This window comes from Phoenix dactylifera, chromosome 5, assembly GCF_009389715.1.
Source record: "Phoenix dactylifera cultivar Barhee BC4 chromosome 5, palm_55x_up_171113_PBpolish2nd_filt_p, whole genome shotgun sequence".
Classification (NCBI taxonomy): Eukaryota; Viridiplantae; Streptophyta; class Magnoliopsida; order Arecales; family Arecaceae; genus Phoenix; species Phoenix dactylifera.
This window is the reverse complement of record NC_052396.1, coordinates 5,096,655-5,120,901: the sequence shown is the minus strand read 5'-3', so window position 1 is coordinate 5,120,901 and position 24,247 is coordinate 5,096,655. Positions and strand designations below refer to the sequence as shown.

At 35.9% G+C, this 24,247-nt stretch overlaps 1 protein-coding gene across 1 annotated transcript; it reads right to left on the bottom strand.

The window, feature by feature from the left end:
* Nucleotides 1-704: 704 nt before the first annotated feature.
* Nucleotides 705-18,920, bottom strand: LOC103722051 (sphingoid long-chain bases kinase 1-like). Its single transcript, XM_039126594.1, is given in 12 exon segments — nt 705-1,315; nt 1,674-2,638; nt 5,620-5,719; nt 8,265-8,411; nt 13,464-13,501; nt 13,593-13,686; nt 15,816-15,983; nt 15,986-16,186; nt 16,286-16,836; nt 17,824-17,925; nt 18,439-18,642; nt 18,732-18,920. Coding segments are annotated over 9 exon segments (2,286 nt in total). The 5' UTR covers nt 16,709-16,836; nt 17,824-17,925; nt 18,439-18,642; nt 18,732-18,920; the 3' UTR covers nt 705-1,165.
* Nucleotides 18,921-24,247: the final 5,327 nt, after the last annotated feature.

The window sequence follows — 24,247 nt, the reverse complement described above, 5'->3', positions numbered from 1 at the left end:
AATGACCAACCAAACATAAGCACTTTAGAAATTTGTCGCTTTCCTATGGTCAACCAAACATGCTAAAATTATTTTCCTAAATATCCATTTTCTAGAAATTTATTTTTCATGAATCATATTCCTAGAAGAGAAAATGCTTCCCGCGAACCAAATGCTTCCCACGAACCAAATAAGCCCTAAAAGAACAAATCTGATCAGCCTCTTAGAAAGCCCCTCTAGAGGCCGCACGTGCAGAAGATATGTTATATTTCTTTTTTTTTATTTATTTATTCGGGCACAGCGAAGGCAAAAACAACAGGCGAGTTTAGCGACCGTGATCAAAGCCTTTCATGTTATAAATTATTATAAAATTATTCGCCCGCAATACATGCCATCCGCAGCGTCCGGTGCTTTATGGCTACTTCGCATGCCTTTGTTTTCGCCTTCAGCTTTTCCTTCTTTGAACATTGGACGAAGTGCAAAGGTGGAGAGGAATTTGGGAAGCTGAATAGCGCACCCATAATTCAAAACACATAATAGAATATATGGTGAGTAAAAACAATATTTCTTATTATACATCAATTACTAACATACAACATAAAATATTAACCATTCATCAAATACAAACATACGACACAGAATTATTATACGCACAAACCTATGGAGGATTGAGATCTGATTTAACACATTGAAAAAGCCAGACAAAACTCCAAAAACCCAGCAGATCTAATAATAAAAACAACCTTGAATCATTAAAACAACCTCGAAAGCAGCTAAGGCTTGTAAAAATCTGGAAATTAGTAGAATATTGAAATAATGGTGATACAGCTAAAAAAGAAATATTGATACTCTGGTACTCTATGATACAAGTGTGTAGAAATGAACTCCGCCGAGGCCAAAAGAAGCATCCCAAAACCCTGCATGCCAGAATGGACACACGGCAGGCCGCTTCAAACGACAAGAGAGTGGTACGTCAATGAAGGAAAAAAGATAAAAAAATCATCACGGCTGATGGTCAAGCACTCAAATTTACAGAGACCTCTGGAATAACAAAGCTGGTCTGGTACAAGTTTGGGATAGTGAGTGCTCCGAGTATGCCACGACCGCGTCTCATACAGGTTGTTAGCAGTGGAAATAGAGCACACACCTTCAAGGTAGCGTCACAAACTTTAAAAGCTTACGGCCCTTACATACAATCTCTGACAGGACGACCAATCAGTCTGCATTGCTCTGGAAGCAAAGAACACAAGACTTGTCCTTTTACACGAAGAAGTTCCCCATCAATTCCACAGCCATTGTGAGTATTAATTCCAGGCCTAAGCTTCACTGATTTCACCTGCAATGTCAGTGTAGCTGGGTCAGCAATTAAAGGATTGGATGCAAATGGAGGTGAAGGCCAACCTTATGATGCTAAACAACCGTGCAATCTACAATACTGCAGAGAGCAGTAAATCAGAAGCCATTGAAAGAAAATAATATTAAGAACAAACTCAAAAGAACATATACAGAGCATGCAAAATATGCTTATACTGTAATACAGACTGAATTGAACTATCTATCATTTTAATTATGATGCACCCAGAATTAACAAGTACCCTGTAATATATGGTTGCACTTAAATGGCAAACAGCATTTCAGTTATTCAGCATGAGAAATCTTCCCTTCTCAACAAAAGGAAAGCAGCAGAATAGTACCTTAACATACTCCACATAGGGCAGAGAAAGATGCCGACCAAATTGAAGGCGCACAAAGAATCTTAACAACCTCATTCTTCCACTTCCATTGACCAATAGCAAGTCCAAACTGTTATCATCATGTTCAGCTTTTGGTGCAACAACCTGGGAACTTAAACTCTGGACAGTCTTGCATGAATGGTTGCATACCAAAACGCCAAGATATTTCCCCTTCTTAACTACCCACTTCTCCTCCAACTTTGGAACAAGTTCCTTCTTTATCCCTAATTCTATGTCATCCAGTGGCCCAGGCAGCTCAATGGAATTCTCAGTTTCCCAGTTAGCTTCAGTATCCCACTTTGGCTCGGTATCCCACTTTGGTTCAGAGTCCCAGCAAGGTCCAGGATCGGACACTGTTGAGGAAATATCTTCTTTGTCATACAATGCAGTGGCTGCCCAAGGACCCCTGGAATCATTTGTAGCAGTCAAGCCAGTCCAACCTTTATCTGTCCGTGACTTTAACCTAGTCCTTGGCCAGTTAGGGTTGGAGGAAAGGTGAGGCTGAGGGTGAAGGACTTCATCTGGTTCTGCCACTAAATTGTTTCTCCCTAGGGATAAACGCTTTGATTTGGGATCAAGACCACGAACATATTCAGATGGCTCATTGCTTGCAAGAGTGCTACCTGAAGTGTCGAAGTCACCACCAGACATCCTACTAGGCGACATAATTGAATCAATGCTGGACAAACTGGAAGCCCTGGGGATGCCTTCAGCTTTTTTCCGCATTATGTCTGTGTAGAGGTCTGACATACCAATTTTTTCTTGATCTTCCAAAACCTTGCCTTCAGAGTCGGCCACCTCCTTTGTCATCGGAAGATATTCCAACTCAAAGTTGTACTTGGGCAAGCATAGAAATTTAAGAAAACCAGCCACGAAGTACCGAAGAGGACCAAAATGCTTCTGATATTTCTCAGAGAGTTCCAGAACTGCAGCAAAAGGGTAAAAGAAATAGTTTAATATCTCATAGATAAAGAAATGCACTTTCCATTGCGTCAGTGAAAAACTATACAAAAACAAGACTGGAGCTGCTTTTGCAATCAGCCACACAAGCCAATATGATTATGCAGCTCAAAAGATACTGACAGATATATTGCACAATCAACAGAGTTGACGAAAAAGCAATACACAGTAGTTTCAATAAATAAGATTTCAGAAATTCAAATTATACTGGTTGCTTTCAGCTAAAATCCATGCATCATACTTGAGTAGAAACATGATGTTGCCAAGATTGACAAAAAAAAATGAGCACAAAAATATTCAATTAGACATATCTGTTACGGTGGAATATCTATTAATCTATGCCTTAATAGAAAAAACAATAAGGATTTTTAGCCCGCAAGAGAATAGGGGCTGCTTCATATGTTGCACCGAAACCATAAATTCCATTTAACCCATATAGAACAGCAAAGAACAGATGGCCCCAAAGGTTGTTTAGTTGTTAATCAGACAACTACATATGTATATTTAAAGTTACCAGAGAAATTCATCATAGAAAATGAATGTGCAACCCACATAAAAACCATACTTAGAAAGACCTAAAACTATGGCAGGCTACAAAACATTGAAACACTATGGGGCATGTGTTTTATGAGACCAAACACATGGGGAGTAAACAATAGAACATTCAGGTTGCGTTTGGCATCATTGTCACTTTTCATTCTAAAAAAATCTAGAAATAGGAATTCTACTTCTATTTTTTTCAGAATTCTGATAACAGAAGACAGGTTTGAATCGTTTCTTTTTTTAAACGAGAGGCAGCAATGAGGGAGAGGGAGGGTGATGGGCCAGCGACGTGGTTGAGGACAAGGGAGAGCTCAACGTCGGACAAAGAGGCAATTGAGGGAGCGGTAGAGAAAAGAAAGTGAGAATAGGGCTAGCGACGAGACCGGGGATGAGGGATAGCTCGGCATCGGGCGGAGAGATGACCAGCAAGGCCCGAGAAGCTGGTGTAGTTGGGCGGGGGCAATGGTGATGAGGGCAAGATTGGGCAAAAGAAGAGGAGTTGGAAGGTGAAGGGTGAAAACCACTTTTAAATAAACAGAAAGTGAAAATTTTTCACTCACTTTTTCTAGAAATAATGGAAGTTATTTTAAAAAAACCAGAAACAAGATAACCAAACATGTTTTCTGCACTGGATTCCGTATTTCTGTTTTTAAAAGAAACAGGAAAAAAAAAAAGAACAGTACCAAACAGGCCCTTAATATGTGGATGAAAATTACTGATAAAACATCAACATGCATGAATCCACACCAAATGTGAGTTCGTCACTATTGTTATACCCTCTTAGCTCAGTTGCATAACGAATCTGAAGCTTGTCGATGATAAGAATCTTACAAACACAAGATAACATCCAATACTACCAGATACAAATACTCCAAGAGAACTCCAACATGTGAAGGGCAGGACCATCTTTTGATGATTATCCATTCCAACCAAGTGAAAGATGAAAGGACAAAGCTCAACAAGAGTTCAGACAGATCTGGTTTACTATCTTTGTGACAATAATGGTGACACTCTATGCCATAAGTGTGAGAACCCATGCGAGTGTGTTTAGTCCTACATCATTTATTCGCTAGGTAGATCTTAGGTACTTATATAGAATCAAGAAATCCAAATAATATCTTCCGGCTAGTCATTTTGGGTAAGGTCCTAGGTTGTTACAAATGGTATCAGAGCGAACTCGGCCCATAGCCTATGTAAATTAGGGGATACTGCAACACGGGTTAATGGAGGCTGACCATAGGCCTATCATGGTGCATGTGATTAGATTTGAATAGATTTGAACCCTTAGCCTAACAAGGACATTAGGGCTTAAACAGGGAGAGTATGTGAGAACCCGTGTGGGCGTGTTTAATCCCACATCGGTTATTCGCCGAGGAGATTTTGAATAATTATACATGACTAAAGAACCCAAATAATACCTTTTGGCTAGCCTTTTTGAGTGAGGCTCTGGGTTGTTACAGTAAGAATTGTTTTTACCTAACTACTGAGCATCTAGACAGCATTATTGTATCAACAAACGTCCTCTTCATCAACCAGCACCCTACACATGAGCAAGTACTAAAATCATCAGACATAGCTTGACCATTTAACAAGATTTGAAGTTCATGGCCCTGCCTTGAATTAGGGAGCAAATAAGGAGATCGTTCTGGCATCTAATCAGAAACAAATTGGTATACCAGGTAGGCAGGTACTATGTAGAAGTTCATATCTTTGATGTTAACTGGATTCGGTGGGAGCCTGGGACCAGATGTTTAATCTGGCCCATAGCCGGATAAATCGACTAACGTGATTCTAATGATTTAACTGTCAAAATGGCCACTGCTGGAAGAATTTCTGCATCTCTGCAACTAAGATGAGCATTATCAGTTCAAATAATACATTTGTATACCCATTCCTACTATTTCAGATGACCAATATTTTACCAGAAAAGATGTTTATCGGCATTTGTCATCTTCAACATTAATATAATGCCTTCCAATATGCAAGCTATCAAATGGTATCCGCACATCTAGTTTCCATAGATTTTGAACTTTGCATATTTAATTGATGAAGGTGGCTACCCAAGACTACCACACCGAGGAATTTATCCTATGGGTGCTAGCTTGATAATCGAGGTGTATTTTTCAGAAATAGATACTGCACAGTTACAGCAGCAGACTAGCTTGTTAGAAGCCACGTAATGAAATTACACAGGCAGAGACCCTTATATTCATTAAAGGTTTTATAATGCTGCTAGCAGGCATCTTTCAACACCAGATTTCAGCAAGTTTCGGCCACAAACATCTGAAGACCAATATGCCATGCACCACATTAAATAAAGGTAATACTGCATGATTAATAATAAGAAACAGGACCAGAGGAAACCAAATAAGGATATATCTACTATGTTAGTAATTTGAATTACCATCACTGACAAACCCAAAGTATGTAACTGTTGTGCCAAAGTGTATAACCCCCGTCTGAATCCATTCAACAGCAAAAACATCTGTAGCTGTCAAGCCCCCCTGTACCCAACAACAACAACAACAAAACATAACAAATAGTGGTATAACCTTCAGGGAAAAAATGGTCTAATAGATATAACAAACACTGAAGTGGAAATCAATGTAACACAACAGAGTTTAAAACTATTGCAGCATGAAAGTTAGAAAAAATAATAAGAAAATCACTTTAGCATAACCTTTACGAGAGGTCCTTATCCCATCTATTTGGCATTTACAATCCCATTTCACAATTTACACTTATAAAAGGTAAAGGAAGAAATACTTGGAACACCAGAATTTCTTTCCCAACCTCACCAGGCTCTTTGGATCTCCATCTCTTCTATTCTACCAAACCACAAGGATAAATGTTCCTCTTCTCATACAAGGCTAGAAATGTCGTTGTTGCACATGACTGCGCCACATGGACAGGTTCTCAGTTGCCTAATTCTCCATTAGTAGAACTCCAAAGCTTCTTCATATACACTACTTTCTAAATTCTCATTTTACACCGTAAACGAGCATTCATCTTAGCATTCCATATTCACTATGCTCATATGCATGCACTCTCCTACCACAGGACATTTAAATCCATGCAACATTTTGAGTTTTCCTGTGCTATTAGCATTTCCTCGACTGATTGAAATGCAACGACCACATGATACTCCAAAAGCATAGCTCATTGTAGTAGGTTTCAGGAGGGAAAACTCTATTAAGAACAAACAAAAGGCAAATCATAGTTGTTACAGGTGTCCATCTAGGCACCATGCCCAGCCCGGGTCGCCTAGGTGAGGCCTGCCTTGACAGCCCAATTCATGAGCGGTCTCCCACCAACCCAGCCATGTGCTTGGGTCACCCAACTTCATTGGATGCTCGCCCAGCCAGTGGGCCCAGCTTTTTGACATGACCCAACCCAGTTGGTGGGAGCCAGGCTCAACCCAACTGAGAGAGCCCAGAGTTAAAGAAAAAAAAAAAGAGCAGAGAGTCGAGATCCTTCGTTCTCTCTTCTGTCCACCTTCTCAATTCCATTCCTCTCTCCACTCTCTACCTAGGGCATCAACAGCGCTTCTATTCCACTATCTTCTTGGCAGCGACAGCAATAGAATGAGAGCAGCAGGGCATTCAATCAATGGGGATCTGCAGGGATTTGAGGTAAACTGAGACTTGAAAGGCCTAGATAAGTCCGCTTCTCTCTCCTATTTGCCTCCTCAGATTAAGGAAAGGAGGTGGCTAGGGCTTTTGCCTCCTCACCTATTTGCCTCAATCCCCCCACTAAGCCACCATGTCCGTCTCCTCCTTGAACCGACCTGACCGCAACAGAAATATTAAGGGTGCATCACAGCATGCAGTAGATGCACTGGTGCCTGGTGGAGCACTACAGCTTTGTGGAGGACATCGTCGTCCTCATCGACGCCGACAAGGCCTACCCCCAGCCCACAAGAGCCAACATTCGCCGTGTCGTCACGAATCTCGCTGCCTCCACTCGCCCCAGTGACTACCTCTTCTTCCACTACAGTGCCCACACCATCAGCCTCCCTACCGAGACCAGTGACAACGACAACACCGGCTATGATGAGGGCATCATCCCCTGTGACATGAACCTCATCACTGGTCCGTCCAATCCATCTAAATTTCTTCCACTAAATCCTTTTAGCTTGTTTTCTTTTTCGTGATCGGAATGCTTAATTGGTTATGAGATCGTGGACACATCAGATCCCGATCTTGGATTAGAATTACTGTAACATAATAATTAGCTAATTTGCTGCATAAGAAAGTGCTAGTTGATATGTATTAATTCATTCAGATAACAATTTTAGCGCAATGTGAAAAATATAAATGCCTCATAGCAACTTGACAGGTTGTGCATTATCACCTTGTAGGATTTCTAATGAGCTTGTATTATTGCTCAAAATCAAATAGACAAGCTTATATCCAAGGCCATTTCCCACTCCCAAGCATGCAGCCACTTGGTCCCGAAAGCCCAAGGCCATTTCCCACTCCCAAGCATGCAGCCCACTTGGCCCAGTAAACTTGAGACTCGGCCTAAAGCCCGAAGCTACTAGGCCCAAGCCTAGGAAGTAGGCCGAAGGCCAGGCTCTAGCCTGGCAAATTTTGGTCATATCTCGGGCTGAGCCTGACCTAGCCCGACAAAGTACTGGTGCATATATGGGTGATGCTAATCACCATCCATGAAAGCTCCTTTTGGAAGCAAGCAGATTAGTTTCTGTTGTGATACACAAACAGATGTCTGCATAGTGGCAAATAGCTAATTGGTAAAATAAAGAAAATGATCAAACTTATATTGCTCACAGATCAAAATGGCAAGGAAACATTAACTGTGAGAGGGAGCAGGACTACAATTCCTGAACAGATTTAATAGCATATGTTGGGAATGCTAGCTCTCAAGAACTCGATAATAAGTTTAGTTTGTTTAGGAATTTATAACTGAAGTCCAAGAAGCTAGAGATCACATTTTGAAGAAAGCAACAATACAACTTTACTATATCAATTATGTTGACAGAGCAAACATAGTAATTTTCTTTACCTATGCAAGAAAAACTGTAGTTACCTTCACAATAGCTATCGCAGCAGAAATCGGATCTCTAACTCCCAGAACAGTCCAAACAAGTGAATTGTCAGAACCAGCAGGAATTATGCCAATAGGAATGGAAATTGCTTCCTTCTGATCACTTCTACCAAGAAGACCATTGAGCACCTGCATCATCACAAAATTTGCACTGTCAAAGGAAAAAAAACACAAGTGTTTGGTCAAACAGTAGCATGTAGCTACAGATACCTGGCTTAAGCATTATTTTCATGTTGAGTAATCTAGCAATAACAGACAAGTCTTATTTATCAATATCCCAACATTATATAAAACTAGGAATATTTCTACATTTTCTAATCCTAAGACTATATAATGGTGGGAAAATTTCCCAACTTTTCCATTTCCATATCAAGCTCACTACGCTCTTCCTTATCGAAGACCTGTTGTTACTAGGATTAGTTGTCAATCCTAATCTCTCCCTCTCTCTATCTCATTCAAACAATAATGCTAAAAACTCAACTTTTTTGGTTCGACAACTCCTAGCCTTTCACTCACAATTTTTTTAAAAAATTATTGACTAATTAATTTTAAGCTTTAAAACCAAAATTATTTAAATTATTTTCTATTCAAAATCTCTAGCAGCCATGTGCATTTACACGTCTTACATCTAGGTAATGAAAAGTAACATATTTAGCCAATTTTATCAAACTAACCCACCATTACCCCATTACTGAATTCATCACAAATTACAGTATAAACTAGTTTTAAAAACGGGATGAAAAATTAAGACTTCATTTTTTAGGTTCCTTCCATTTCATTTTTGATGTGAGGCTCCACGATGATCACTAAAAATGACAGTCACAAGGTTAACTGCAAAGTGGTAGCAGCAAGTGAATCCACAGAGCAGAGGTGCAACAATCAAGACATAGATTTATTATCTCTAAATGAGAAGCAAGCAGTAAGTAGCCTATAAGTACAGTAAAACAGACAGCGACTAATTCCTGAAAAATGTAAATAAAATCAAATTCATAAAGTAAAAGACAGGAAGCACAGATTATACACCTAAATGTAAGATAAGCAGCATGTAGCCAATGAGGGCAGCTGAGAAAACAAGCATAAGCAAAATAGAAGCTGATATAGCATATTAGTTTCCGCACAAGAGTTAAAGAGTAACATAGAATTAACAGTTCAACAAAGCAAGTGGCCCTATTTGAGAATCAGGGCTAGAAACCTTTATCTACCTGGTAACCAACAACTTCCAACTGGGGAACATCTACACCAACTCAACTAAATTAATGAAACAAAAAACTTATAAAATATATTAAAATGTACCACAGATACAAGCATGAGTAATTTAAAAATAACATAGTAACATGAAAAGAAGATTAGATAACCTTTGCCTAGTCGGTATCAATGATCCACCTTGAATCAAAATAAAGACCAAGGCATAAAGTGTGAAATACAAGCAGCACTAGAAAATGAACACATTTTTTTCTAAAAACGTGAATAGACATTAGTACACCGAAACCAGTTAAAAAATTATATTTGACTTCAATATTTGAAAAAAATAAAAAGAACAATTTAAAATATAGATAATTGAGTGAATACATTATACTATATTCTTTTTAATAAAAAAAAAGATAATTGAGTGAACGTATCGCACAATGAAAAAACAATAAAGAAGAAAAATTCTAAAAGGCATTCAGTAGCATATTTCACCTAAAAGGACCTCAATTAAGTTCAACCAAATGTCTTTGACCTATAATGAAGCTGCACAAATAATACACTCAACAACAGGTATCATTGTTGGATATCTTGTGACATGCTGTAGTAATAGACTGGCTACAAATCTTACTTTATATAGGAATTCTGTTAACAGTGTCATATGTATTCAAGCATAAACCACTTAGTGTTGTGAGATTCCTAATTCAAGTTAAGATTCACTGCTTCAGAATGTAATATAATACTTTGAACCAGAGGCACATAGGAGTTATGCGATCTTGCAGGATTACCTTGATGCTTCAAAAATGTATTCACAGAATCAAAAAATTTATTTTCCAGTATAATAAGCCCCTTCCATTTGTATTCTTTACCACACAGACAGAAACTAAGCCAACAACTAATCCTGTTATCCTTTATTCTTCTGAGGGCTGTCAATGGACTAAGGCCCTGTTTGGGGGAGCTTTTGGAGGGCCAGAAAGCACTTTCTGGCCCTCCAAAAGTACTTTTAGATAAAAAACTATGTTTGGTAAATTTTTCAAAAAGCTGTTTCAGCTTTTGCGGGAAACTGAAAACAGCTTTTGGGAGGAAGCTCCAATTTGGAGCTTTTGGAAGGAAGCTGTTTCAGCTTTTTCGGAAAGCTATATTTTTGACAAAAATGCCCATATTAAAATAACATAATTACATAGTTTATCCCTGTATAAACCTAAAAATATGCTGGAGCCAAGAACCCAAGCCGTCAGACTCCCTTCCGTAAGAAAAGGTATTTTTCTTTTCAATTTTTGTATGCATCTCTTGAACCACATTTTAGAAGAAAAAAAATTTTAATCCTTTTCTATACCTTCCAAAATCAATTTATTGTTTTTTTTTATCATCAACCTCGCGGCCCACGTTGAGGTCCTCCTCGAGCGTGGACCATGAAGAAGAGCCCCTGGACCGCGGAAAATTATTTTATGAAAAATTATGAAAAATTATTATGAAAAATTATTTTATACTAATAATTATAATATTTTATATCTTTATTTTTGTATTATACTATAAATATAATATCATATTATATTATATCATAATACATTAATATGTTATGTTAAATAATTTAATATTATGTTATATTATGGAAAATTAATTTATACTAATAATTATAATATTTTATACCTTTATTTTTGTATTATACTATAAATATAATATAATATTATATTATATCATAATACATTAATATGTTATGTTAAATAATTTAATATTATGTTATATTATGGAAAATTAATTTATACTAATAATTATAATATTTTATACCTTTATTATTGTATTATACTATAAATATTGTATTATATTACATTACATTATAATACATTAATATGTTATTTTAAATAATTTAATATTATGGTATATTATGGAAAATTAATTTATAATATTAATTATAATATTTTATACCTTTATTTTTGTATTAAACTATAAATATAATATCATATTATATTATATCATAATACATTAATATGTTATGTTAAATAATTTAATATTATGTTATATTATGAAAAATTAATTTATACTAATAATTATAATATTTTATACCTTTATTTTTGTATTATACCATAAATATAATATCATATTATATTATATCATAATACATTAATATGGTATGTTAAATAATTTAATATTATGTTATATTATGGAAAATTAATTTATACTAATAATTATAATATTTTATACCTTTATTATTGTATTATACTATAAATATTGTATTATATTACATTACATTATAATACATTAATATGTTATTTTAAATAATTTAATATTATGTTATATTATGAAAAATTAATTTATAATATTAATTATAATATTTTATACCTTTATTATTGTATTATACTATAAATATTGTATTATATTACATTACATTATAATACATTAATATGTTATTTTAAATAATTTAATATTATGTTATATTATGAGAAATTAATTTATACTAATAATTATAATATTTTATACTTTTCTTATTGTATTATATTATAAATATAATATATATTACATTATATCATAATACATTAATATGTTATGTTAAATAATTTAATATTATGTTATATTATCAAATATTAATTTACTCTAATAATTATATTACTATTATGCTATATTAACATAATATTATTTTATATTACAATAATATTATACTATATCGTATATTTATGTATTAATTTATGTTATGTTTTATTATGTTGTGTTGTATAATACTATGCAATGTCCTTTATGGTAATTTTGTCATATAAAAGTACTTTCTCAGTTTGTTTACCAAACACAAAACAAAGTACCACAGCACTTTACGAATATAGTTACCAAACAGCAAACAGCTTTTTATAACAGCTCTACTTCCGACAGCTCTACTTCCAACAGCTCTACTTCCAACAGCTCTACTGCCAACAGCTCCCCCAAACAGGGCCTAAGTAATGTGGGATCAGGGCTTGCACATGCCAAAAATCAGAGAATGAACTGATCTGAAAATCATTACAGAAATCATAGGCAGGTTGATTGTGTAAATCTTGAAGATAAAAAAGTTCTTTGAAAAAAAAAGGAACTCTGTAAAAAAAATACCATAGAAAATAATAAGTTAGCAAAAATTAATATTATAAATAATTTAGCGAAGAGTCAAAATCAGATAATCTTTTTGAAAATTGAAAGGATGATTCCTTTCCTGGTGAGAATTGTGGAAAATCTTGATTTATATACTCGTTGAACATGACCTGGCACGGCAAACAAGCAAATTGATCAAACAAAACAAATTAAGTATTAAGAAAGAAACTGAAACATAACATGCCCCATATAATTGGTTCGAAAATCCATCTAAAAAAATTTGATGTGATTTTGATTTTAAAAGGTAAAAGTTCAAGCAGACTTCCTAAGAAAGCCTTCTTGGAAAGTTTTGGAGAATGAAACTATATATCTCACTTTGGCTTTCAATAGAAATTCCTTGAACATTATTTTCAAAACCAGGTAACATTACATATTGTTTAGAAACTCCTAACATGACTATGTTTCCTAATTGCTTCAGAATGAGTTATTAGTTGAAACACCAATGTTCAACTATACATGTCTTATGTCTTATAAAACAAATAATTCAAATATATAATTGAAAAGTAAATTTTTGGTAAAATAAAGCTATAAGCAAGCTCAGCTCAGGGTTTGCACATACATGGCCCAAAATAACAGAGCCATTCCCAATCTTTCCAAGCCCAAGCTGATAGGGCCCTCAATTGGAAGAGACAAAGCTTAGCCCTGATCTTCACATTATTGCCTCCTGTATATATTGAAAGGAGAGCCCATGGTTGCAAATATCTTGCACAATTTCAACTAGCACCGGCTTTTTCACATTTGATTTACACTTAAAGCCCAATAAGCATTCCACTGATTTTCTCAACTCGCAAATGATTAGATGCAAATTCTTTAAACAAGTATGCCAACGAAAGGTAAATGGTTTAAAAGAAGAAGAAGAATTCAATAGAGGAAATAACTCACCTCATTTACAATTCCATCACCACCAACACATATAATTCCTAAAAGAGCATTATAAAAAAAAAGTAATAAAAATTGTGAATAGAGGAATCAAAGTGCATGGTCAAATGAAAATGAACCACTGGCACATACCATCCGGGCACGTGCTGAAATCAACAGTAGAAGCAAGCTCTTTCGCATGACCTGCATATTTCGTATTAACTACCTCCATCATAAAACCTGCAAGCTGTCACCAGTTCATTACGCAAGTAAGCAAACAATAAAGATGCACAAAATAGAGTTTGGAGATAGAAAGAGACATCAGAAAGCAAAATAAAATGAATTACAAACAAACAATATGCAGTATACTAACAATATGGAAGGCCTTTTAAGTGTCAAAAGAGTATAGGCAAACAATTCTTTTGTAAATTATAAAGAAAATGTGCAAATAATGAAAAATTTTCACACTGCATATGCACGAAAGCTCTATCATGCCATAGTCTAATGCAATTAACTTGCATAACCACCAACTTCTCTGAGATGATGAAACAGCAATTCCCAAGGGAAGTAAACAGTTTTATTAAATGTCTTCTGAGTTTCCAAATTGTTGACATGATGAATATGATACCCAGTACAGATGACAAGGTAAAGCCATTAGATTGTCCAATTTAGAAACTATTGTTCCATGTAAATTTATACACACAATTATATACATATACATATCCAATATATGTGTGTGTGTGTGTTACATATGCCCCACTAACTGAATTTGATCCTTAGTAGTCGACTTACAAATATTATAGACAAGTGTATTATATTTTCTATCTGCTGCAGAATTTCTCTCTTAGTAAATACATCTCTTGCAGCATTTATTAGATCTAACCATCAACATAAAGAAAGGGACCTCTTTGACATCAGCTCTATGGCACAAGTACGACCCATGAACCTTCAAGAGCTTATGCTTACCAGCAAACAACCTGATGTTGATCATCAGCATATTACTGCTGATTTCTTAAACAGGAAAACGGTAGGCAAAAGAGGAGCAATCATGAAACCTGAAAGACAGGTTGAAAATAATAAAAGCATATATTATCAAATATGCAGTTTAGGCTCCTGTAAACTGAGAGCAACCCTCTAAGAATCCACACACCTAGTAAAGAATCTAGACAAGGGAGATGGAAAGATCACACAATGATGGAAATGCAATTCCATTACCATTTAACTACTATGCCTTAGTAATAAAATTCCTTCCAAGGTATGTTGTCTCGGTACCGAACCCCATACCGGTGACACCCTGTCACTGTATCGATATGCCTGGTATGGGTGCTGGTTCAGCATACCGAGTGTCGATACATATCCATACCATATATCAGTATCAAACCGGTACGGTATGCCCCATACCAGCCGGTTCGGTACGAGATGGCGTAGCATGATTCCTTCCTCTCACAGAACCATTCATGATAGAAAAGGAAGAAAAGGATCTAGATCTTTGGAGTGTACCATAAAGTTATCAAAATGTTCAATAACTTTTCTTCTTTTATGTTGCTCGGCCAAATCTGATTTATAAATTTCATGTAGAAAGTAAAATCCATATGCTGACTTAGATATATTTGTTTCGCAGCTGTTCATCTCCATGTCCATAGCATGCACCTAAATACCAAGCATGATATGGCAGAACTATAATGAGAACAATTTGCAAGATTCCTTTACTAGGTGAACCCCCAAATTCTAAAAGACAGTAATGCCTTTTTTATCCCTCGGTACTCAAGACACAGTCAGTATTTACTTCAGTTTTCTTCATTTTCTGCTAAGTTAACTTTCTGCACTGATTTTCCTTTAGTCCTTCTGAATATCCATTTAACTTATCCACCTGCTTAAACTTGCTATGCCTTCAACCATCATAAAAAATAGCTTTTGTATTGATCTGATACTGCCTCATGCCCCTCAAATTACAGAGTTCTATAATTTCCAGTAAGTATGACTCCTTGTTTTCCAGCAATGAGCTTCAAAAAAATAAGTTCCATAGTTGTAACTATACCCTATAATTCTACCTTGGTATTACAAAGTCCTGGTCCCTAGCCAGCACATGTAAGATTCTTGAATGTTAGTACGGTTTCTTGTGTCCTTTGCAACATTCATGCTGTAGTAATATCATTTATACCATGTAATCATTTGATAACATGCATAATGATGATGTCATGCAAAATATGTATTAATAAGTAAAACCGTATTTTTCTTCACAAGCAAAATAAAGAAGCTTACATACAGCATTTAAAAAAAGAAGACCTTGCATATCAAGTAACACAATTTGGTTTGCAGAATACTACAAATTATAGGTTGAAGAAAATCACTATTGATTCACTTAATATAACACACCTTGAAAATTGGTTCCACTTTGCCATGGAAAACTTTACTTGATCGACCATGTCCAGATCGAGGATTCAATATCACAAGAACTTTTGGAGGACTTTTACATTTGAAATGCAGCTGATCAAACAGAGGCTCGCTTGTGACAATATCAGGGGCCTGCTTCTTACCTGACACCATGGATGAGGTAAGTAATTTATAAAGCACTGCTGATCTGCAAAGCCACCAACCCACTGGATAGCTTCCTCTGTATTAGGAGCCAGGAAGCGAAAATCCTTTCTAATTCTTTGTGGCTTCAAAAAACAAGAAAATCCACATGACCTCTTTGTTACAGGGTATGCATGTACAATAAAATGCCGGAGACCAGAATTATACGACACCTGCCAGAGTTAACATACAGCAAGAGAGTAGGGCCTAATCAACATAAATTGAAAGCATAGTTCAGACAAAAGAATTCTACCAATCCTCTCAAAACTTACAGATATGACATCCTCAAGACTTAGCATATGAGAACCCCAGATCAGGGTTTTGCTCGTAAGTCTTGCATCAATGCTATCTGAGTTTCCAGTTCCTGACCCCATCCGCTCATCAGCACTCGTTATTTTAGCTTTCTTATCCAGTGCAAGTTTCCCACAGAAAACGTCATACCCTAACAGATCAGAATTCTCATCTCCAATATCTATTCTGTGCTCATGTGCCTTTACCTTTTCGGGGTCTTCATTGGCAACACCGGCATCACTCTGCTTCAAAGATTTGGTCTTGCCTCTTTTTTCTGGAAATACAGTTGGAGAAGAATGCTGCCCAGTTCCTGTTTGAGAACGTTTGCCGCTCATACGACGAACAGAATGCTGGGCTAATCCTCTCGGTGAACTAACATTCTGATGGTGGGCAGATTTCAACATCTTTTTCTTCTAAGTGAATTTTCAGCGCATAAGTACAGATAACTTATACAAAGTTATCAAGTTCCTATAAGCTACAGGAAACCTCAGTTCCAAGACCCCATGAGAAAATGTCAGCATAATAGTGAAACCTGCGGAAACATCAAAAACCAGATTAATGTTTGAGCAAGCAGATAACATTAAAGAATTAAGCATCAAACAAATCAAATCCAGGAACTAGCTAACCAAACATTAGGTATGTGAACCAGATGGAGGTTTCAATTAGTACATTCTTTAAGTTCCTGGTATAGATATAGAAAGAATGATCAATGGAAAGGATCTGTGTGCAGTTGCATCAGTAAACAGGGAAGCTCGGCCTTTGTATCCCTCTCTCTCTATTTGAAAACCACATCACAACCTGAACCTTGAGAGTGATAACAAAATTGATATGATTCATTGTTGCAGTATTTGTATGATATGCATTGTCTATATGCAATAAACACGGTATCTCTTATCAAGGCATGTAAATAGATAGTAAATCTGATTTCATTTTATATCTTTTTCTTTTAAATCCATCCTCTTATAGCATTTATCAAGACAGCTTGACAAATCTATGGAACTAAGAAAAGAAGATTCATGGCACAAAAAATGGGAAAAGGAATGTACTTCTAAAACAGTAAGAAGTAAACCAGAAGACCGACAATTTAAGCACTAAAAACAACTTCCTAGCACTTCAACAGGAATTTTCTCTCTCGCATGAGAGTTATGATAACAGATCTCTAAATGATGAACAAAGTTTCTTCCTTCCGCTTTAAATCTCTAAGAAGAACAGTTAATGCTACTTTGTTTAACACTTAATCTGCTTTAGACACTACATCATATTTAATAGAACCCTTCCACTAACAGAAACCATTTAGATCAATCCCTTTTATCCAAGCTTGACAAAGGCACGACTTGATTGCATCCATTATATTATTTAACTAAGAAGACAGCATACCCCTTATAAAATAAATTTCAATGATAAAAAATTATGTCTATTCCAGTCCCAACGCTGAATGCAGTACATTTTGTTTGATGTTTCATCTGTCAATGAAGATCTTTACACAGTTTTCATTTAACTACTTTGAATGATTTCTTACCCCTTTGAAGAAGCCAAATCACTTCTCAGGTATCCATGAATGGAGAAGCACCAAACTCCTCTAAGTAACAAAATATCTCCCCTGGACGGCAGATAATGGTTTCTGAAAGAAACAGCATATACGAAATAATTAATAGTTGCAGAACTCTGACTAAAAGACTACTCGGAAACGAAATACTCTAAATCATAATGGTTTTCTACCTGCCTCAACCTACCTCCACCTACCAGCAGATTATTCTTTTTCCTGATAAAGAAATTGAATTTTCTTCTATCCAATTCAGTCGGATTAAGGCTTCTTGATTTCAAACATCAAGAAAAAAGAAACAAACTCTCTCTAAAGCAATTCAAAGGTGACAACACCCGTAACGCAAATAACAGCTACAATTCACTAATTAGCTGCAGCTTGTCGAAAAATTCAAACCAAACAATCCAATCAAGTCAATCATTTCCCATTCGTCAACAAAATACCTTTTTGTTTCCCCAAAAAAACATAAACAGCTCAGATCTCATACAAATCCGAAAATGCCACAGCTCAACATCCACGAAAAAAGAACAAAAAAAATCACAATCATCTCTCGGAAAAAGAAAACAAAGGCACGGAAACGAAAGAGGGCACCTGCGAGGGAGCCCCGAACAATCGAGCGGATATCGCGAGATCCGATGCCGAATTCAAGACACCCTCCACCTACGATACCGATCGGATTAAAGAAGCAACGACTAATATCAAAGACAAGGCCGGATCGCCTGCCCCTCTTTGCCAAAGCTGGAAGAAGAACCCTAGGGACCGTGAAAGTCAAAGAATAAAAAGAGAAAACGAGCCCTAAGAAGAAGAAAAAAATGGTAAAATTGAAGAATTATCGGCTATTTATATATATATATATATAGCGTGTTCGACACGAAGCGGCGTACCGGGCCTGTAGAAAGGGACGATCTGGTCTTTTCTCCGTCCTCTTCCCCACACGCTTTTCTTTCTCTTTTCTTTATTTTCCTTATTTGTTTCAAGAGAAGACGAAGGCGCCGTCTGGTAGCGTCGCCATGATCTCCTCTCTCGCGGCCGGTCTCTCTTCCTCCGTCAATCAAGGGGACGCGGATAAGTTTACCGGGGGAAGGATTATATCATCCGGAGAGAAGGTACGGGGTCTCGTCACTCACCTCCGGTAAGCTAAACCGCAGGAAGGAGCCACCGTAATATAATACCGCGTGATGCTGCGATGAATAGCACGTTTTGGTTAATACCAGGGCGCCAGGTTATCCACAGCCCACTCTCCTGCCACGTTTCACGGCGCGATTGGTCGAAGTAGGCCCCAAGGGAACAAGAGAGTTTAAGGACTGCGACTGCTGTAAATCCAATTGCGAATCGTTCCGCTTGCCCTGCGAGCGATCGTCATCGTTTAAATCTCGAGAAGAAATTCTCGTAATTACGTAATCTTAACGTGTTCTATTACAGGAGTTGGTACTCTCCGGCGCACGTGGCACTTTGTTTTTGTCGGATCTGATAAGCTTAAAAAGTTCCGCGAGGCCATGCAACATGGTGGCTCGTGCGATATTATTTGATGGGATGTTTAAAAAGTACCTTTTTTTTTTGGTTTTTTTTTCTTTATTTTTTGGTACTGAAGTTCCAGTGCCTTCATAACTCCCAAGTGCCCTAGGCAAATATTTGCTCGTTTGCTTCGAGAGATTTTCTTTTCACTAAAATGTTTTAAAAAAATTAATATTAATATATATAATATTTAAAAAATAATTTTATATATTTCGTTAATTATAAAAATAATATATTATATAGTAGTTTATATTTAGTTGAGTATTTTTTTAAAAATATATAAAATATCTATTATAACATTGATAAAAGAAAAGATGTTGCCGTCTAAAAAGAATATTTAAAAAAAAAATACTTCAATTCTCAGGAAATGAAAATTAGGCTTTCCATATTTTAAATAAATTTTTCTTTCTTATAAAATATAAAAAATATTTTTTTAATAAAAATACTTTTTTGTTTGAAAACTCAAACTAAATATGGGATTTTTTTTATTAACCATAATTTATCCCTTATATTCCTTTTATTCCCACAAACCAAAGAAAACCTTAATTGATTTGCTGAAAAGTAATGATTGATGGAGTCCATATTTGGTCGTATTGTAAAAGTTATTTTAGACACTTTCAATATTTAGTCTAAACATAAGATACGTGATCACCCACGAAATAAGGGATAGAATTTACCTTTTTTTAGTAAATTAGTGTACATTATAACTTTTCTATTAATTTATGAATATAGCATGTTCCTGCATCTATTATCTGGTTATCCCGTAACATTATGCATGCAGTTCGGGGATAAAAGAGGCATAACATAAAACTAGCACAAAACATAAGATACAAATTTTTTTTCTATTTTTTCGGACTATTTTTAGAATACAAAATAATATAATAAATTATAATAAATAGAAAACTTCAATAACTAAATTTATATTAAATGTTAAACAACAAATTTTAATAATTATCAAGTAAAAACTCTTATTTTTAATGTTGGCATCGGAATTGAGAATACTACAAAATGAACCTTCATGCAAAATCTTCCATCATTAATATCGCTGTCATTAACATTAGCTTTATGCGATGCACGAGGTATGTTTTTTTTTTTTAATATATCTGAAATGCAATATGGCAAGATAATAAATTATAATAAATAGAAGACTATAATAGGCAAATTTCTATTATATGTTAAATAATAAACTTTAGTGGTGGTTTAGCATATTAATACTAGTCATTAATATCTATTGCATAATAAGTAATAAACTTTTATTATAGCTGAGCATATTAATATCAGTGTCATTAATACTGCCATTAACATGGTGAATAGGGAGCTATGTACATCCTGGGCCTCCATTTTAGATACATACCAATTTATAACCCGTGATGTGCAAGGTACCAACTTTTTCTCTTTTTTTTCAACTATTCTTGAAATATAATATAACATAGACATAATAAAATAGGTAACTGAAATAGAATAGGATATAATAGACATAACAACCTAATTATTTTCTAAAGTAACTTTTTGATATTAATATTTTGATATACTATCAATATACAAAATTTCAATAATATATGTATAATTATAGATATAGTAAGAGAGTATATTATTATAAAATAATAAGATCATATCCAACCGGCATAAAAGTAAGAAATAGAAAAGTATATCATATAGAGGATATTTAAGTGCAATATAGCGAGATTATTAGAGGCTGTACTCTCACTTTTAAATAAGAATGTGATAGCAAAAATATAACAAAATTAATAAATTATTAGTGTAATATAATGAATTATGCAGAATATAGGTAGGGTATAGTAGTACTAAAAAATATTTTTTAGTAATGTGAGCACATATTAAGCAAATATAATTATTAATAATATAATTAATTTCTATATTGTAATAACTCCAAAATATTTTTTTTTATATATAAAAAGGGATAGAATAGTCCTTTTCAATTAATATAAGGGGTAAAATAGGAAAGAATCAAAAGATAATGACATAGTTGTAGATGCATTGAAGTGGTAAGGGTAAAATTGGAAGGAATTAAAAGTTAATGGCATAACAGTAGATATGTTGAAGTGTTAGGGGCAAAATGAAAATTTAATAATATTAAACAAAGGATAAATAGTGTTTTGATGTGACTTAATTGGAGGGTTTGAGCTGGCTCACGGAATGAAGCAGAGAAAGAAAGAGGGAGGGGGTTCTCAGACGGCAACAGAGAGGAAGAAAAGGAAGGAGAGGAAAGGAAAGGAAGAAAGGAAGAGGAAGAAGAAGAAGAAAAAGAAAAGGAAGGAGATCCCGGTTGCGCTGCCAGCTGAAGGGAAAAACGTAGATCTCCTTCCCCTCTACGCAAGGACCTCGATTTCCAAAAAAAAAAGATAAATATCCGTCCCTATCTAGTCTTTTGATGACATTAGGCTATACAAAGGGTGGATATAGTCTAGAGGGGTCGGATATGGGTTGTAGAGGCGGTTAAAAGAGGAAGAATCGGATTTTGACAAATTTTTCCGACACTACGGAAAAACTGTGTCGAAGTCCCAACTTCGGCGAATTATTTAGGGGGTCAAACGACCTCCGATAGCAATGCATATTACCTCTTTGGAATCCCCTATGAGTGTAGAATGTTAGGTAAAAATTTCATCAAATTTGGAGTTTGGAAAGTGGATCAAACCCAGGATGAAGTAACCGGCTGTTGCTCCGGGTTACTGTTCATCCGAGTGGGAAAATAGGGGATTTCATGCCATAATAGGATATTAAGCCCAGATTAAGCTAAGGGGACCTTGTACTCATGCAAGGGAGTCCCTAATACACATAAATGGCGAGTTAATTAATAGAAAAAGAAAAAAGAAAAGAAAAGAAAAGATTTAGGGAATGGGGGAGTTGAATTAATTAAAGTCTCCTATATTATAATTGGCACGTAGATTATAGCCCTTGATACAAAACTAAATGTATTGTAAATGCATGTCACAGTTAGGCAAGAAGCTAGGGAACAAGAGGAAGAAGTCCCCTGCTGCCTACTGTAAAATTCTAGAGGCGTATCGAGGTCGTGCCGGATTGGCAGGTGAGTGGGAGTTTGTACTTTGCACCATGAGCACATTCCTTATTCATTTTCATAAATGTTGCCAAGTGTGACTTGATTCCACTTGAGCTTATTGATTAATTGTTATAGTAGATTCCTCTATAATCTTGATTCTCTATGCTTGATTATTTTGTACATGCATTTGAGGGAACATTGAGAGGAATTACGAGGGGTTGATGAGTAATCAAATTGATTCCGAATTGTGAAATGATTTCTTTTGTAAATTGATTTCTCGGTATTTCTATCAAACTAAACGTTCAGAATGGCCTCGGGCCTAAAATCTCTATTTCTGCAAATATGTCACGTGTTTCTATTGTTGGTTCCTATGGAGGTACATTGCAACAAATCTTCTTTTTCTGCAGTTTCCTATATTTCAAAGACTTATGAGTGGTAGCCTTGATTATACTCCTTTATGAGTAGTTAAATTTGATCTGAATTGTGAAATGACTTCTTTTGTAAATTGATTCCATTTTCTCTATTTCAAAGATTTGTAGAGCCCATTTCAGTGGTATATTGAGTTGCATTGCACACCCTTGACCCCTCACTCCCAACCCTAATGTTAGTTTATGATTGGGTCGGAGTCGAGTGAGTGGTAGTCTTAATTATGCTCCTTTTTAGTAGAGTATTGGGAGGGTGCATTATGGCATTTATGCATGGCTTGACAGTATCTGCAGGACACCTATAGTCGATGGGGTTGAACATCGGCCTTTGTGCACATAGTAGCCTTCTGGGTGGGCGGAGCCCAGTCCCTTCCTAGGGGGGACACGGCCCTAGGCGTAGGATCGGCCGGTCCTACGACTTATATTCTGCTTGCCGCCGGGCATAGTAAGACCCCGCGAGGTGCAGTATGGCTTTCCGCGGATGTAGAATTCCCGCGAGGTGCCGTTTAGTATGTAGATGTGAGATGGATTTCTGTTCTGGATACTGGCCAGCATTTATATGATCAGTGTTGTGTCTTATCCTGCATATGCATGTGACAGTAGAGAGTTGTTGCTGGTTCGCCTGGGGCGTAAAACCCACCTCCCGATAGCTGTCTAGCATTTATGTTATCGGTATGGTGTCTTATCCTGCATATGCATGTGACAGTAGGAAGTTGTTGCTGGTTCGCCTGGGGCGTAAAACCCACCTTCCGACAGCTGTCTAGTGATGATTTACATATTGGTGTGGTGTCATATTCGATGTATGCATATGGCAGTAGGGAGTTGTTGCTGGTTCGCCTGGGGCGTAAAACCCACCTCCCGATAGCTGTCTTGTTGATGATTCAGCCTATTGACACCTGATTTATATGATTCAGTACTATGACCTGTTGAACATATTCATGAGTAGCATATATGTTGACTTGATTATTCCATATATGCTTCAGATGAGTTGATATTGATTGTGGTGATATTAATGATTTACTCCATATTCTTTATGTTGAGTTCATGTTCATCTTGTTATTGATCTTGAGATTTTACCTCGAGCCATGATTATATCTTGTCTCATGTGCATAGTACTCTCTACTCCACTCACTGAGTATTTATATACTCACTCCCCAGTTTGATGTTTTTGATTGCAGGAAAGGTATTGTATAGAGAGGAGCAGGATTAGTGGTTGCCTGCTAGCTGTGCCGCTCCATAGTATAGTATAGTATAATGTAGATAGAGGTTTATACCCTTTTGGTGTATTATAAACCTTTTATTGTATATAGTGTATAGTTACAGTCATAGATCCTGTTGTGGATATGGGTTTGACCATGGATGGAATGGGAACCAGATTTTTATACATATGAGTTATATGCCTGAGATAATGTATTGATATATATTGTCCAGGTTCATTATG